At 36.6% G+C, this 15,548-nt stretch overlaps 1 protein-coding gene across 4 annotated transcripts in view; it reads right to left on the reverse strand.

Annotated features, from left to right (window-relative positions):
* Spata6 (spermatogenesis associated 6) overlaps positions 1 to 15,548 on the reverse strand; it is a 92,268-nt gene that overhangs the window by 37,895 nt on the left and 38,825 nt on the right. For all 4 annotated transcript variants that reach the window (XM_050136202.1, XM_050136204.1, XM_050136205.1 and 1 more), the window contains 3 exons: positions 13,735 to 13,815; positions 9,177 to 9,470; positions 5,100 to 5,187 (listed from right to left, as the gene is read on the reverse strand). In XM_050136202.1, the coding sequence (XP_049992159.1) occupies positions 5,100 to 5,187; positions 9,177 to 9,470; positions 13,735 to 13,815 (463 nt within the window). The remainder of the gene's footprint in view (positions 1 to 5,099; positions 5,188 to 9,176; positions 9,471 to 13,734; positions 13,816 to 15,548) is intronic.

Genomic DNA, 15,548 nt, shown 5'->3' on the forward strand with positions numbered 1-15,548 from the left:
GCAGCAAAACACCACCAACCCAGCAGGCTAACATGTCAGTTCTTCCACAGGTCAACGACTTTAGAGAGTTCTTTCATTAGAGTGTGAAGTATCTGACTTTACAGACACACAAGAATAATTAATTTTAGTAAACCAATGAGTCTTCAAGAAATGTGTGATTTCAGTGACTAAGTCAGTTTATAGAGAAATGTGCTTTATATCTATGGTGGGGCACAGGGAACTCACAGACTCCAACACTGACTCTATGGTACTAATCATTTTCCTTAAACTGTTAGGTCAAGATTTCAAATTTGTCTGATGTCAATGTATTATAACATTGTCTAAAAGTTGTATATTACTGTAATTGCTAATGATTAAAGTAAAATTAAAAGCACAAAGATAACTAACTTCAACATCAAATTCTAATTCAAGCAAATCTAAACTAAATTTCTAATTATATCCCTTTCTATATATTTTTCCAGCCAAATTACATACTCCAACTCTGTTCCAGTCCTCATTTCAGGGCATGGAAGCAATACTTACCTATGTCTGAGTCAAAGGCTGGCTTACATTCTATGACTCATGAGAGTGGACAGTATAGTAGCTACATCATAGCTTTGAAATTGAATCCTATTCTCTCTCCAAATAACAATATCATAATGTAATGTATATTTGATGCTCTATATATTACTCAAAAGACTTACATTTTCAAGATCCAAGTTTCAAGCATTATAAACTGTTAGATTTTTAGTAAGCAAGTCAGAATCCTAATTTGTTATTCTGTAATCATGTTCTAATTCACACACACACACACAATCTAGTTTTAAGAATTGAGATAATAATCTTTTACAACTAATATATCCCAACAGTTTCCATATATGAACATACTGGTATATCTTCTGCTTTTCACAAACCATTTGTAAATTCAATATAATTTGACAGTTATATAATTTTCTTTCATATTTTACAGATGAAGCTTTTAACTTTGATTTTCAGTTTCCCAACATTCACATTTAATAATTCTCACTAACAATTAGGAACCAACTAAGCTCTAAATGCAACAGAAGATAAAAGTCACAGCCTATAGTCATAAAGAACTCAGAATCTACTTTAGTTACACTGTACAATGTTGACTAACAGAAACAAAAGAACAGGCTAGATACAGGAATGGTACAAGTAATTAATATTTTAAAATGTACCCCTTAAGGTAAGATTGAAGACAATCAAAAAGCTTTGTAAACCTGGTGAAACTTGAACAAGACATAATAAGCATGATTCTACTTCAGGAAAGTTTGAAGGAATAAGAAACAGCTGGCTCAGATACTGTGAGTGATCTCAAACAACTTCAAACCTCAGGTAAGAGCTGGTTCTCAGAATCAGAAACCACAGCTCCCTGAAGGACCTGGCCCTAGGCTATTACTCCCTCTGAGCTGTGTTCCTTTCCACACATCAGGGCCTCAGGGAAAGCCTCAGATCATCCGTCCAGCCCTCAACATCTCTCCAGGGATGCACCATGCTAAAAGGGAGAGGCCAGCAGTGTTTCACATCTCTTCCTTGTCTGGGCTTTATTCACCTGACACTGCTGCTTCTGACCTCCGGCACAGGCTCCTTTGGTACCCAGCAGAGAACAGCGCCAAGACCATTACCACTGACAAACTCCATGAATTCTTGAATTTCTTAAAGTGGCATGATATTTTCATAGAACCTATGTTCACACTCTTGAATACTTACCACAGCCTTAAGATTTTATCTAATATAAATGTAATGTAGATGCTATGTGAATGGCTCCCATACTGTTTTAGAAATAGTAACAATAAAGGAGGGTCTGTACATATTTAGCATGGTCACATTTTTTTGTGAAATATTTTAGATCTGTGATTTGTTAAACTGTGGATGCAGAGCCTGTATATACAGAAGGTCAACTATCTATTTTTATTGTTTTCATTTTTAGGACTGCAATGTACACCTGAACAGCATAGGTAAAAAGAAAACAGCATGCACTGTCAAGGAGGTGGTGAAACTGGAAATGCCATATCCTAATGGTGAGACTATAAAATAGTGTAGCCACTTTGGAAAGTATTAGAAATTTCAAAAAAAAAATTAGTAGGTTCACCATATGAATCAGGAATTCCATTCCTACAGACCCAAGAGAAGTGGAAGCATTGGTCTATGTGAAGGGGTCAAAGCACATTCTCACAGTGACCTTACTAGTAATAACCAAAATGTGTGGATACCACAGGAGCTGAAGATGGGAACTGGGTGACTACAAAAGATGTAAGGGACTTTTCGACACAATGGGAATGTTCTATAAATGGGTTATAGTGGCAATTTCATATGTATGAAAGTATTAAAATCTTTGCACTAAAATATAAATTTTATGGTATATAAAATATAACCAGATAATGTGAAGATATTAAATAAAAAAGAAAGAGACCAAGTAAATACTCCTAGAAATGACTGCTCAGTTGCTATAGCTCTATGAGAAAGCAAAAGAAGAGATAGAGTTAAATTAAAGCTAAAATATTTAAAATAAAGCATTTTGCTAATAAGTACCCGATGCCTGCATGCTATTTAATTTAGATGTATTTCTATCTGTTACTGTTAAATTGACATGAAATTCAAGGATTTATAATGCCTTAAAAACAATAGACATCAAGCAAACTTGAAAATGAGTAAATGACTATATAGGATTGCAATCTCATGTGGAACTGACTCTTGTAAAAGAGACTTCCAAGTTATCAATCTCACCCAGTTATGACCTCTAGGATCTATAACAGTGATCTCCTAACAAGAACTGCTCCTTGGCGTAACAGTGGCATGAATGTTGTTTGAGGAAAAAATTACATTTTAAATTGAAATTAAGTCCTGATCCATGATATGGAAACCAGACCTGGCACTGTCAGTGAGAACAACAACCTGTGGACAGACATTTTTATAAAGACAACAGTGACACAGCTCATCCTCAAAATAATCAGATAAAGATGGGCTTAACTAAATTTTGTTGAGAAAAATGGCAAAGGCTTCAAAAACATAAATCAAATGGCTTATAAGATATAAGACTACGTCTGCATCTGTCTACTTGGTCCACCATTACAAAGTACTAAAGGCTGAGTGGCTCAAATAATAAATTATTCCTTATAGTTCAGGAGACTGGACATGGGAGACCAAATTCTGGTACCATTGATCTTTCTGGATTGAAGATGTCGCCTTCCAGCTGAGTCCTAATATAACAGTGAGAAAAGACTGATCTTTTCCTTTCTTACAGGGCATTTTTTTTATATCATACGATATCACAGGGCCCCACTCTCACAATCTCTTCTAAACCTAACCACCAAAAGCCCCACTGCTAACTGCTGTCTGTGGTGTTTGGGCACCAACATACAGCGTGTGTGTCATTTATTTGATTGATTTTTTATCTGTTTTTGTTTATTGAGACAAGGTTCCATGTAATCCAAGATGAACTCAAATTTGCTATGTAGCAAGGCTGGCCTTGGATGCCTGATCCTTCTGCAATTGCTTCTCAAGTCCTGGGATTACAAGCATGCACCACTCAAGATACAAATTTTTAGGGGCTACTGTTAAGTCTATAACAATGTTCTTGCTGAGACTAAAGACACATTTGGGGGTGAGAAGTAGAGAAGAAAGAAAAATAGGAGAGAATGAAAGCATATGTTATCTGTGGGTGCTGAGCAAGATAGGGACTCTTTGTACTGTTTCTACTCTCATGTATGAAAAGACACCAAAATAAAACCTAAAAGAAACTCATGTTGACATTCTCAGTGTACTTCTACAGAGACAGCTGATGGCTTCAGCCGGATCATTAGACTAGCCATCTCGCTAACAAATAAGATCAGGTACGTAGTATTGCAAATCAATCTTTCCAACACACACCAACATGGAAGTTACTTCCCTTTGCTTCATTCACACAGCCTATTTTCTATGTCAGGTTTCTGCTAAGAGGAGAAACAGACAGCAGAACTATTTAGAGAGACCCTGTCTAAAACACAATACAAATGGAAGAAGGAAGAAAGGGAGGGAAGGCAGGGGGCAGGGAAGGAGGGAGAGAGAAAGAAAGAAAGAAAGAAAGAAAGAAAGAAAGAAAGAAAGAAAGAAAGAAAGAAAAATTCAAGAAACTATGAATATACTCAGACAGTCTTTCATCAAATGTTCTGGCTGTAAACATTCAAGTTTAACCAAAGTCCATTTTCTTTAGCAATGCTTAAACAACAATAAAGTATGTTTTCTAAAAAGAGCATTTTATTTTTTCATTTAAAAAGGTATATAATACAGCCAGAAATGGAAAGCATCCAAGCTCACTGCATGTTATGATTCCATTTTTCTTCCTCTTATATCATTTTTCTTCTACCAAGATTCCTCAGTGTGTAGGAAATTAATGTTAAAGGTTGCCAGTGAACACTTGCTGAGCTACTATCACTGTCTACTGATATTAATATTCATATACTCTTTACTATATGATGACATCTAAGCATCTTTAAAAAACAACAAAAACACCCTCACATTGAACTTTATCTCACCAAAGAGACTAGGGCTAACAAAACATTTTCTTATAAATTAAATCTAAGGATTTCATTATTTCAGAAATATCATTTTAGCTGTTATTTGCTAAGTGTGTATGTTTACATACTTTTCATGGTAACATTTGCCATGTTATCTCATATCCGTATTGATTAATTATTGTGGGGCTTAAAATTACTTTTCAAGAATGCTATATGTATATAAATAAGTGGATATATGTATTCCAAAACTATAAACCTGAGTTATTTCACTATGGTATTTCTCAAAACCTGTCCTATAAATGAACACATGTTAAAGTAAGAAATGTGTTTCATAGTCAAATAAGTGTAGAAAATGTTGAGTAAAAAAAACTATTTTTACTAAAAGGAACTACAGTATTTAATATGTTAAAATTATTTAATATTCATTTTAATCTAAAAGAATGGTATGCTTTTAACAGCACAGAGATCCAATTCTTTCTCATTGCAAAAAGCTTTGTCACAAAATTTAATAATGCACCAAAAATTGGGCTTTCCTTAATCAGTGCCAGGGAAGGCTTGACAGTAGCTCCAGCAACAAGAGTAGGAGAAAGAACTCCCCCTTACCATTGTGCATCCTGGCCCATCCATCTCTTTCACAGTCTCTGCCAGGTGGTCCAAATAAAGAATCAGCCCTGGGACTTGGGGGATCAACCTAGAAGAAAGAGAATTTGCACAGTGAAAGAGCACTTCAACCTTCCGTTCCCATTCTCAGTCTTACGGCATGGCTAAGCAACTACAGAGCATATGCCACACAGCAGGTGAATTCCACACGGCTTCTCTGTTCCAAAGTCAGAGTTTAATCACTTGTTTATTATGCCCTTTTCAACAGAGCTAAAATTAAATGCCAACAAAAAAAGGACAAATTGGAAGCTAAGTAATACCCAGTTTCCTAGTTTGGCTTTGATTACAAAGGTACAAAAATAGAGACAAAAACATCCTTGAGCAACCTACCTTGCCTGACTTAGAAAAAGCCTGCCCAGTTTAGCACATACATGGAATTCAATAAGGGTCTTTGCTTTACTAAACACTTGAAAGTGAACAAATAAGAAAGGTCAACCACATTTTCCAATTAAAAATAAAAATGGCTTAGTGATATAAGTGTATTGAAAAGATGCCCCGACTGATCAAAACTAAAACCTTTTGTGAATCAAAGAAAAACAAAAACAAAAGTTAACTCAGGATAACAAAAATGAAGATTTGTATCTGATAAGAGATTAACTAGATCATATGAAGAATTCCTACAAGTCAATAATAGCAATAAAGAAAAGATTGCAAAATGAGCAAATGGCTTAAGTAGACATCTTCATTTATTCATTTCTGTTTTGGTTTCTCGAGACAGGGTTTCTCTGTAGCTTTGGAGCCTGTCCTAGAACTCACTCTATAGACCAGGCTGCCTCTAACTCAAAGAGATCCACCTGCCTCTGTCTCCCAAGTGCCCCACTTCCTGGGTTTAAGTAGACATTTTAAAGGATATTTAGTAACACATAAGGAGATGCTTAACATCATTAGTCACTGAAGAAATGCTAATGAAACCACGAGGAGATGCTACTCACACTAAGAAGGCTACAGAGAAAATTAAGCAGGTCTGTATCCAAGAGGCGTTGGCTTTAACCCTAACCACCATAGGGCAGGGGTGCTTAGGTGCTTGTGAAAATGAAGGGAAATTGCAACCTTCTTGCACAGCTGACAGAGTGCAAATTGTACAGCCACTCTGAAGAACACTTTGGCAAGTTTTCCAGCTAAATATAAGGTTGTCAAATGATAAAACAAGACTACTCCTAGGTCTTTACCCAAGAGCATTGAGAACAAAGGTTTATTCGAAGACTTGTACACACATTGCTCATTAGAGCATTGTTTATAGTAGCCAAGGGTGAAAGCAACATGAACGTCTATCAACAGACATGATATATAAACAGAAAGGGACAGATGTCCACACAATGTAACGTTATCCAGTAATATAATTTAGGTGCAAACACATGCAACATCAGTGAGTTGTGCTAAAATAAGTTGACTCTTTATTTGAACAGGCAGAACAGGCAGCTTCAGAGAGACAAGATCAGGAGTTTCAGTGGGACAGGAAGAATGGGGAGCACTTCATGAGTACATGGTTCTGAATGGGGAAGTTCTTGAGGTACACGGGAATCTCCTTTGTATAGCTGAAATGATAAAAATCTCTCTCTCCTCTCACTTCTTCCTGTCTCTCTCATTCTGTGTGTGTGTCTGTATGTCTGTCTGTCTGTCACTATGTTTGTTTTTGTAAGGTTTTTGCATATGTGTGTATTAAACTTCTTTTGCCACCAGTTTCCCAAGTACTTCTGAAACCATGAATGGTTTGTTTGTCCCTTAATTCCCTCTAAATCCAAAGCCTCCTCAACAATATAGACAATTTTTACATGTACTTAAAAGGGTGCATTTCTGTTCGCAGAAAAGTTGAGGGGTAAACCTCTTAAGTAAAAATTATAAAGTTTTTGAGGGGATTTGGTTTTATATGTTTGTTTTTGAGAATTGTATTATTGACTGTCTTGGAACTTGCTATGTAGACTAGGCTAGCTTTATACTCACTGAGACCCACTTGTCTCTGCCTCTCAAATACTGGGATTAAATGTGTATACCACCTCATGCTGCCCTTGATATCTCAACAGCATGGTTACATAAACAAGACCTGGGTAATCACAACACAGTTAACATGCCAACATGGATGGGGAAAAATTCACAAAGTCCTGATCATGACTTTAGATGAAGAGCCACAAACAACCCGAGGCCATGGAGAGGGAGAATCGGTCTTCTCCAGAGACAAGCCCCCCAACAGGTTATATAATCCAAGTGTCAGCCCTAATTATTTGTACATATGAGCAGCATTAATGGAACCTGTAGGTGTGTATGTGTATAAATACACATATATGTGTATATATGTATATATATATATGTATAAAACAATGGTAATTATGGAAGAAGTTATGGGTTTGGGGGACATAAAGGAGGGGAAGGAAGGGGTATAAGTAATGTAACTACAGTATTCATGTATGAAATAGTCAAAACTTTTAAAAATGTAACTTAGAAAACATTCTATTGAAAAATAAAAACACAAAGTTTATACTTTTAATCACTGCCATGATTAGCACTTCAAGAGCAGTTCTTTCCACAACATTTATGTGTCTAACTCCTAGATCCTTCTTAGCTTTCATATACAAGCATTTTAATTAAGAAGCAGCGGATTATTCTCTCAAATTAGAAGACAGTATATCTTTTCTTTTACATTTAATTTTTAATTATGAGTAGTATTAAAGTTAAAGGCATTCTCAAATTTTCATCAGTGATACAAGCAAACTATTGTCTGAATTACGTCCAACAGGACCAAACCTGTGATCAAATAAGAGAAACAAGAAAATAATTAATAAATGTTACCATATAGAGGTAGCTAATACACTATAATTTTATAAGTCAAATTTTTTATAGTTAGTAGTTTGTTTTTGTTTGGTTGGTTAGTTGGTTGATTGGTTGGTTGGTTTTGGTTTTTTAAGACAGACTTTCTCTGTAGCTTTGTAACCTGTCCTGGAAATCACTCTTTAGACAAGCTGGCCTCAAGTTCATGGAAATACACCTGCCTCTTCCTCCTGAGAGCTGGGATTCAAGGCGTGTGCCACCACTACCTGGCTAATTAGTAGTTTTTAATTTAAAAATCACTAATTTAGTTTGAAAGTATAAAGGATTAATTTATAAGAAAAACATAAAAATGGTATGAAATATTGCATAACTTGAATTGGTTTTAAAGGATTTCAGAGGGAAAACTCATAACTTTTGGAGTACCTGGCTATATCCAAAAAATTATTTGACTTCCAAAGGAGTGTATTTAAAATAATAGTTCTAAAATAGATAGCTATTTTAGAATTTAGAAGAAGTAAATACTTGCTTCTACAGGCATTTAAACACAGGCTTATTATTAGTATGTATGCAAATACATAGTGTTTCGGTTAATAAGGAAGATTTTGGTAGAGTGCCTTTTAAAGTAAAAGTACTTTGTAAAACTTCAAGAAACTGAGACAGCCTGGGATGAGTGTTCTGACTGCGGACACTCCAGTTTAACCAAAGTCAGTCTATGAGGAACACACAGCTCTAACTCCCATCATAGCGTAAGGCTGTGCACAGAAAGATTAGAGCTATGCTACCATTAATCCAAAGGCCCGCCTATTCATGCCCACCAAACGAGGGCTGGCTTCAAAGATTGAGAATCCAAAGCTTCCCCAAAGGACTTGCTCTCAAAGGACATCTACTTCCACTCTCATCCTTTGTTTCCTCTTTTAAAATCCTACTTTGACATTTTAGCATCACTGTACATTGCAACCATGTTCAACTGTAGATTAGAGCACTGCCCGCTGTGTCAGGTGAGAGGGAGTGGGAACTCTGAAGTCTCAAGACGGCGTCATAATGGAGCTGATCTCTGTCAGCATTAAAGACTTTGTAAAAGAGAACAAAAAGCATGTTCTTTGGTTTTAAGTTAATTTTCTACCTTTAGCTCCTGGCTAAGAGTTCAAGAAAGAAAATTATCCATATGGGCTGCTTACTGAAATCTATTTCAGCATAATATTTTAGCGACAGAACAAATTTGACACGTTTCCAGTGGAAATGCTTATGAGCACATACATGTCTAATCACAAATGGAGGCTTATCTGTTTCCTTTTTGAATTCATAGGGTCCCAGATTTAAATGGGCCAGCCGCCGCCTGGTGTCTTCGGAGAGCTCACACATCCGTCTCTTTGTGTAGGGAGAAGGAGAGTGTGACTTTGATGATATTGTAGGCTGTTCGTAGTTCTTGGTGTTTACGCAGTATTTACTCCTCTCGGGTGACTTGGACTTCTTCTTCTGTGATCTCGATGTTCTGCATTGCGGTCTGCCGTGGGATTTTTCAACTGGAGCTGAATGGTAATTAAATTTATCCTAAACATAAAAAATAAACGTTCATGTGGGCAAAAGATATTTTTTAGAAAACTCTACAAAAAGGAAAGAACTTTTAAGAGTAAATTAAGGTACACAAAAGCTATCAAAGCCAACTCAATTTAACATTAGCCACACTTACCTGAGGAAAATCAAATCTATATTCTCCTAGTTAACAGTTTACTTTATCAAACTTTCTTACGTCTAACATTGGTTTAATGAAAACCAAAGGCCAATGCTTAATCACTTGTAGAATTCCAAGAAATAAGCTTGTCCTCAAAATAAGTCAAAAACTTATCTTTCAAAAAACTAAAAAATAATGCAAATGACATTTATTTTTTACATTTATATTTATATTCATGTAAATGCCACAAAATTTAAAAGACCTACATTTATTTTAAAGGGTCCATGTCTAATATGTTGTAGTCAAACATGTCTGTAAATATGGATAGGATGCTGAGGCAGTTTGAGCCTGGGCAACAAAGGATCCTTGTCTAAAAATACATTTGTCTAGATAGCTGTGAAATCATGAAAAAAAACTATTAAAATAAGCCTATTTATGCTAGAATTATATATAACATATGTATAACACAAGACAATAAAGCACTTGATATATATTTTACTGAAGTGCTTGGCTTGAATTACATAAGATATATAGGAGTCCAAGTCATAATTTAACTATTCAGTGACAGATTAAAGTACCATCTTATTTCTGGCCCTACATTTTTTATAAAACTAAATATACATAAAAGATTGCAAGGAGAGAGGCTGCTTGGTCCATCCAAGTTGCTCAGCCCCAAAAAAAATCACACGGGAACTGTATTAATTAAATCACTGCTTGGCCCATTAGCTCTAGCTTCTTATTGGCTAACTCTTACATATTAATTTAACCCATTTCTATTAACCTGTATATCACCACAAGGTCGTGGCCTACCAGCAAAGCTTCATCCCGTCTATCTATGGCAGATAGATTATAAACTTAACTAGTACCTCCATCTTATAAATATGGTAGTAGTCTAAATTTTTTTAAAATACAAAATAAATTTGAGCTGGGATCAGCGGCAACTAACTACATATCTAGTTACATGGGATTCATGGGAAACTGAGGCAAGGTGGCTTCTGGAGACCCAGAATTTTCAGTCAAGGCTGGACACCATAAATGAGGCCCTGTCTAAAATAAAATACAATAAAAATGAAAACATATATGACAGCTCCAACTTTGCTGCTACTCAAGTAATCCTTCATTCTACTATACTCTGCCTTATAAATGCCTTAACAGTGAGATTGGAAGTTAATAATATATTTCTTCTCTAGAGTTGTATGGTTAGAGAAAAACAGCTAAAGATCTTTGTCTTCCTCATTTTAATCCCTTGGAAAACCACCCATCCAAATTCCTCTCCACTTTCTCTACCCCTTTAGTGCAAGGACTAAGTGTTTAAAATACAAACATGAAGCAAAATGAGAGTCATTTTATCAAGTGAATGATAGATAGGAGAAAAGAAAGATGTTTCTAATGAGAACAGTCTCACAGCAGGTCATTTTCTCTTCTGTGCCTCTTGGTATGCTCCAGGACCTTCTCCCACGCAGTTCAGAGATGCCAGTGGATATGCCAGAGCTCTCCTCTCCCCTCACCCACCTCTATGGTATCACAGTGACTCTCAGAGAGACATTCTAGAATCACAAAGGTTCTCTGAGGATGCCTAAGCCATTAAAGATGTGCACCTGACACCTCTTTAGCATCAGAGCCCCTTCGACTCAGCTTTAATTAACTCTGTCAACCACATCTTTCCCTACAGATACACTACATCTACAGAATCTCCTGCTCACCAAATCTCCTTTCCTCAAACTATTTCTTCTACTCTGTATCTATTAGTAAGTACATTCATATCACATCAGTCCCTGGACTTCTAGCACCTTACCCTTTATATATTGTTGGTTTCTGGACACAGCTAACTCCTAAAGTGATGCTTAAGTTTCTTTATACACAGCCACCTCTGATTATACCTCATCTTAAGGTGCCACCCCACCCTCTTTCTGAGAGATACCACCCCACCCTCTTTCCTCAGAAAAGTTTTTGAATGATGCATGTTTCCTAAGTTACAAACTTCACGGCATTCATTACAGATGCACGGGGGCAAACATGCCCATTCCTTAATGGCCCCTATTTTCTATACTGAAATATTAGCTATGTGTATTCTTGCCAAAAATGATTGCCATAATTAATTCCCTTTTCTACATCTACACAGTGTTAGTTTCTGGCCCAGGACCAAGCCAGATTGACTATGCAACTTTATTTGATCAAGAGAACACTGTCAGAAGGCCAGGTTGTTGAAAAGACTGTTGACTCTTCCTTAGAATCTTTCCTACAGCGAGAAGGCACAATTATTAGCCTGCTAGAAGAGGAGTCTTATGATTTTCATCCTCCCCAAATACAACTGCCAAACGCCATGTTTAAGCAAAAAAATCCCAGATCCTTCAGCCTTAGCCAGCCAATCTAGTCCAAAGGAATCATCCTTTAACCCCAGAACTGAGAAGCACCTGTGACTATAAATCATTTTGGGGGGAACTGTTATACAGTAAAACCTAAGGGATACTGCACCTTAACAGTGTTTAACAACATACTAAAATGTCTGTCAATATGCAACAATAAATTCTCCTTGATACGGGTAAAAAGAATTAGCAGAAGAGAAAATTAGTTTTCTTTTGGAAAGTCACATCAATACCCTTAATTTTTCAAACCATTGAATTGCTAACAAACATAAATAATTTGGAAACGGTACTTCCCTCCTCCTTTGCCTTCCTCCCTTTCATTCTTCTCTCATTCTTTCCTCCACACTTTTCTTTCCTTCCCTCTCCTCCCCTCCCCTCTCTTCAGCCATCTCCTCTCAGCCTTGGCAGGGAATTGAACCAAGGGCCTCATGCTTGGTAGGACAAGTGACTCACTGAGTCACAACAAGAAACATCTATAGACCTAAAGCATAGTTTTAAGTGCTGTCTAATATAAAACCCTACTCTCTTACATCTCTGTTAGTAAAGATCAAATGACAATTCCAAACAAGGAAAAGGAAGAGTATTTTTCAGAAAATGTTAAATCCTAAGTCCATAAAGTGGAATGACCGTAACTGAGGGCAGGGCCTTACATTTACAAGGGCTCTTGCATTGAGATGTACACTAGAAATGTTTTCTGTGTGCATTAAGAAATAAAAATACTTTTCTATTTATTCATTAAGTTAATAAACTCCAGAGAGAATAACTAAATACTGGGCAAAGCATTTTTAACAATTTACAAATGCTCACAGTGAGTACATCAGAAACCAGTCAGTAAGGTTCCCCACACACGGTAAACATGGCTGGTCAGACTTCCAACATCTGTGTCTAAATGATAAATAGATACAGCCTGACTTTGGAATCCTAAATATTTTTCTATCAAAATAAAATTTTCTCCAATTCTCTGGAAACTTTCTTAGCTTAGGTCATTTACTGTCTTCAGAAAATTAGTTCTAAAACTATAATTCAGTTAATTCTTTCCACCACTGGCCCGGTCTGGTCCCTGTTGAATTCTCCAGCCTTTATATGTTACTGGCCCTTCATCAGAATATGGCCATTATGGAACTGCACATGGTTGATACCAGCATTGATGTGGAAGGACACTTGTCCATCAGAAGGCTGATGGCCCTGTGACCCAGTAAGAATTAAAAAGACGAGGAACAATAGGTGCCGAGTTTGTTAAAGGAAATCTTCGTAAATACAAGTTATTTAGACTGGAATGCCCAAACTTGCTTTGATCTGACAGAACAATATGATCACTGCACTGAGCCACAGTTCTCTAGGAATCAGACAAATCCAAAACAGTCACAGTCTAAACATAAGTCCCCAGTCTGAAAACTCGGCCACATTCGCTTGAAGGTATCCTTGACTTCTCTGCAGTCACCTATAACTCCTGTAAGATACATGGAGGTCTCCAGCTGAGTTTCCTCTGGCAGTTCTCGATCTCACCCTCTTTCTGGCAGTTGACTACTGCTTATATTTAAAATTCCACAACATAAGATAAATAACCCAGGAAACATATCGTGGTACCCTCTACCATGGGGCTAAACTTCGTTCTCTCCTGTTTACTAAGAAGCAATCAAACTGTTGGGTACTTCGTTACTTTAAGTCAAAGACTGACGGGGGAGGCGAGAAGAAATGCAGACAAAATGGGGATAAGGCCTGTCACACACGCATTCACATGAACCACACGATCATTAAATAGTTTAACCCTTTTAACCTGAGTGCGGCACTTCCTTGAGCTTATCAAACATTCCGTGATCACTGAAGTTGTAGAAAATTCCAGCTTTGGAGCAATTCCCTGTGAGATTTAAAAAAAATGGTATCATTACATATTAAAAAGATACAGTCAATAGTGAAAATGGAATCTAAAATAACAAATGCTATTAAAGACGGGGCTCTTTATTTATTAGTCTGATATTTTTATTATCATGAAGAACACAGTAATGATAAATGTTATTAATTAGCAGTTTCATTTTTAATGATTTGGTTTGGAACAATTATATTTATTTTATGGAATAATTTAAAATTGTTTTCATTTTCAAGTGTCTCTCTGTCAAAGTGTTTGAAGATTTTAAATTATGACATATTAGTCATAAATATCTGAACGTATTTGATTTTAATTTTCTTTACATTTACAATTTAAGACATTTAACTGTATAATCAAGACATAATTGTTAGCTCTATTTAGCCATTGCAGAAATATTACATACATTAAAACACCATTGTCTATTATAAATATATATAATATTTAACTATCCATTAAATTTTTATCTTATTATATTTTAACGCATTTTAATTAAAATAGAATTCTATTACTTTCCTATTCTATTTCATCCCTCTAGTTCATCCCAAAATACACTCCTCTATTCTATTAATTTCTTAATGGAATAGTTTGAAAGCAGCCTTCTGAAAATATCATAACTCCCAGTTGTGCCATCTTGAAACAGAAGTCTCTGAAAAAATTTTATAGCCTTTTTCTTACAATATATCTTATATTCAAGTATGGATAGTAATCTGAGTTCTATTTCTACCAATGTTTCAAATATCAGCTTGAACAGTTTTGAGATAAATGGAGAAAAGGAGACAGTTCAAGGGGACAGTTACAAAACACCCAAGGAAACATTTGGAACCTTAAGCTATACATGCCCTTGGGTAGCTTCTCTCCAAAGCAATGGAAGTCAGACAATGACGATGCCCTCTGCAAACCCTGTCTGTGACCAACTAAGTTTATAGTTTAAAACATATCCATTACAAAAGGTACATCTGAATCACCTAAGAATCAATATCAATAGTATCTTCTATACCCACTCATTGGATATTTTACTCTATACATAATGTATTTCTCTAAAATATGGTAAGTGTGGTCCATATTCAACTACGCAGAGCGAGGCTACTTTTTTTTTACAAACATGTCATATTGCATTCTTTATTTTTTTAATATAATTTTTTATTGAAAAAAAATTTCCGCCTCCTCCCCGCCTCCCATTTCCCTCCCCATCTCCCTTTCCCCCCCTCCTCCCACTCTTCTCCCCCTCCCCCCACTCCACTCCCCATTCCTCTCCAGTCTGAAGGGCAGTCAGGGTTCCCTGCCCTGTGGAAAATCCAAAGTCCTCCCCATTCCATCCTGGTCTAGGAAGGTGAACATCCAAACTGGCTAGGCTCCCACAAAGCCAGAACATGAAGTAGGATCAAAACCCAGTGCCAGTGTCCTTAGTTTCTCAGCAGCCCTCATTGTCCGCCATATTCAGAGAGTCCGGTTTTATCCCATGCTTTTTCAGTCGCAGTCCAGCTGGCCTTGGTGAGCTCACAATAGATCAGCCCCACTGTCTCTGTGGGTGGGTGCACCCCTCGTGGTCCTGACTTCTTTGCTCATATTTTCCCTCCTTCTGCTCCTCCTTGGGACATTGGGAGCTCAGTCTGGTGCTCCAGTGTGGGTCTCTGTCTCTATCTCCATCCATCTCCAGATGAAGGTTCTTTATTTATCTCTAGAAACTGATTATGAGTGAGTACATCCCATGTTCGTCTTTTTGG

The sequence above is a fragment of the Alexandromys fortis genome, unplaced genomic scaffold (genome assembly GCF_014885135.2).
Source record: "Alexandromys fortis isolate MF-2015 unplaced genomic scaffold, M_Fortis_MF-2015_v1.1 scaffold_13, whole genome shotgun sequence".
NCBI classification, from domain to species: Eukaryota; Metazoa; Chordata; class Mammalia; order Rodentia; family Cricetidae; genus Alexandromys; species Alexandromys fortis.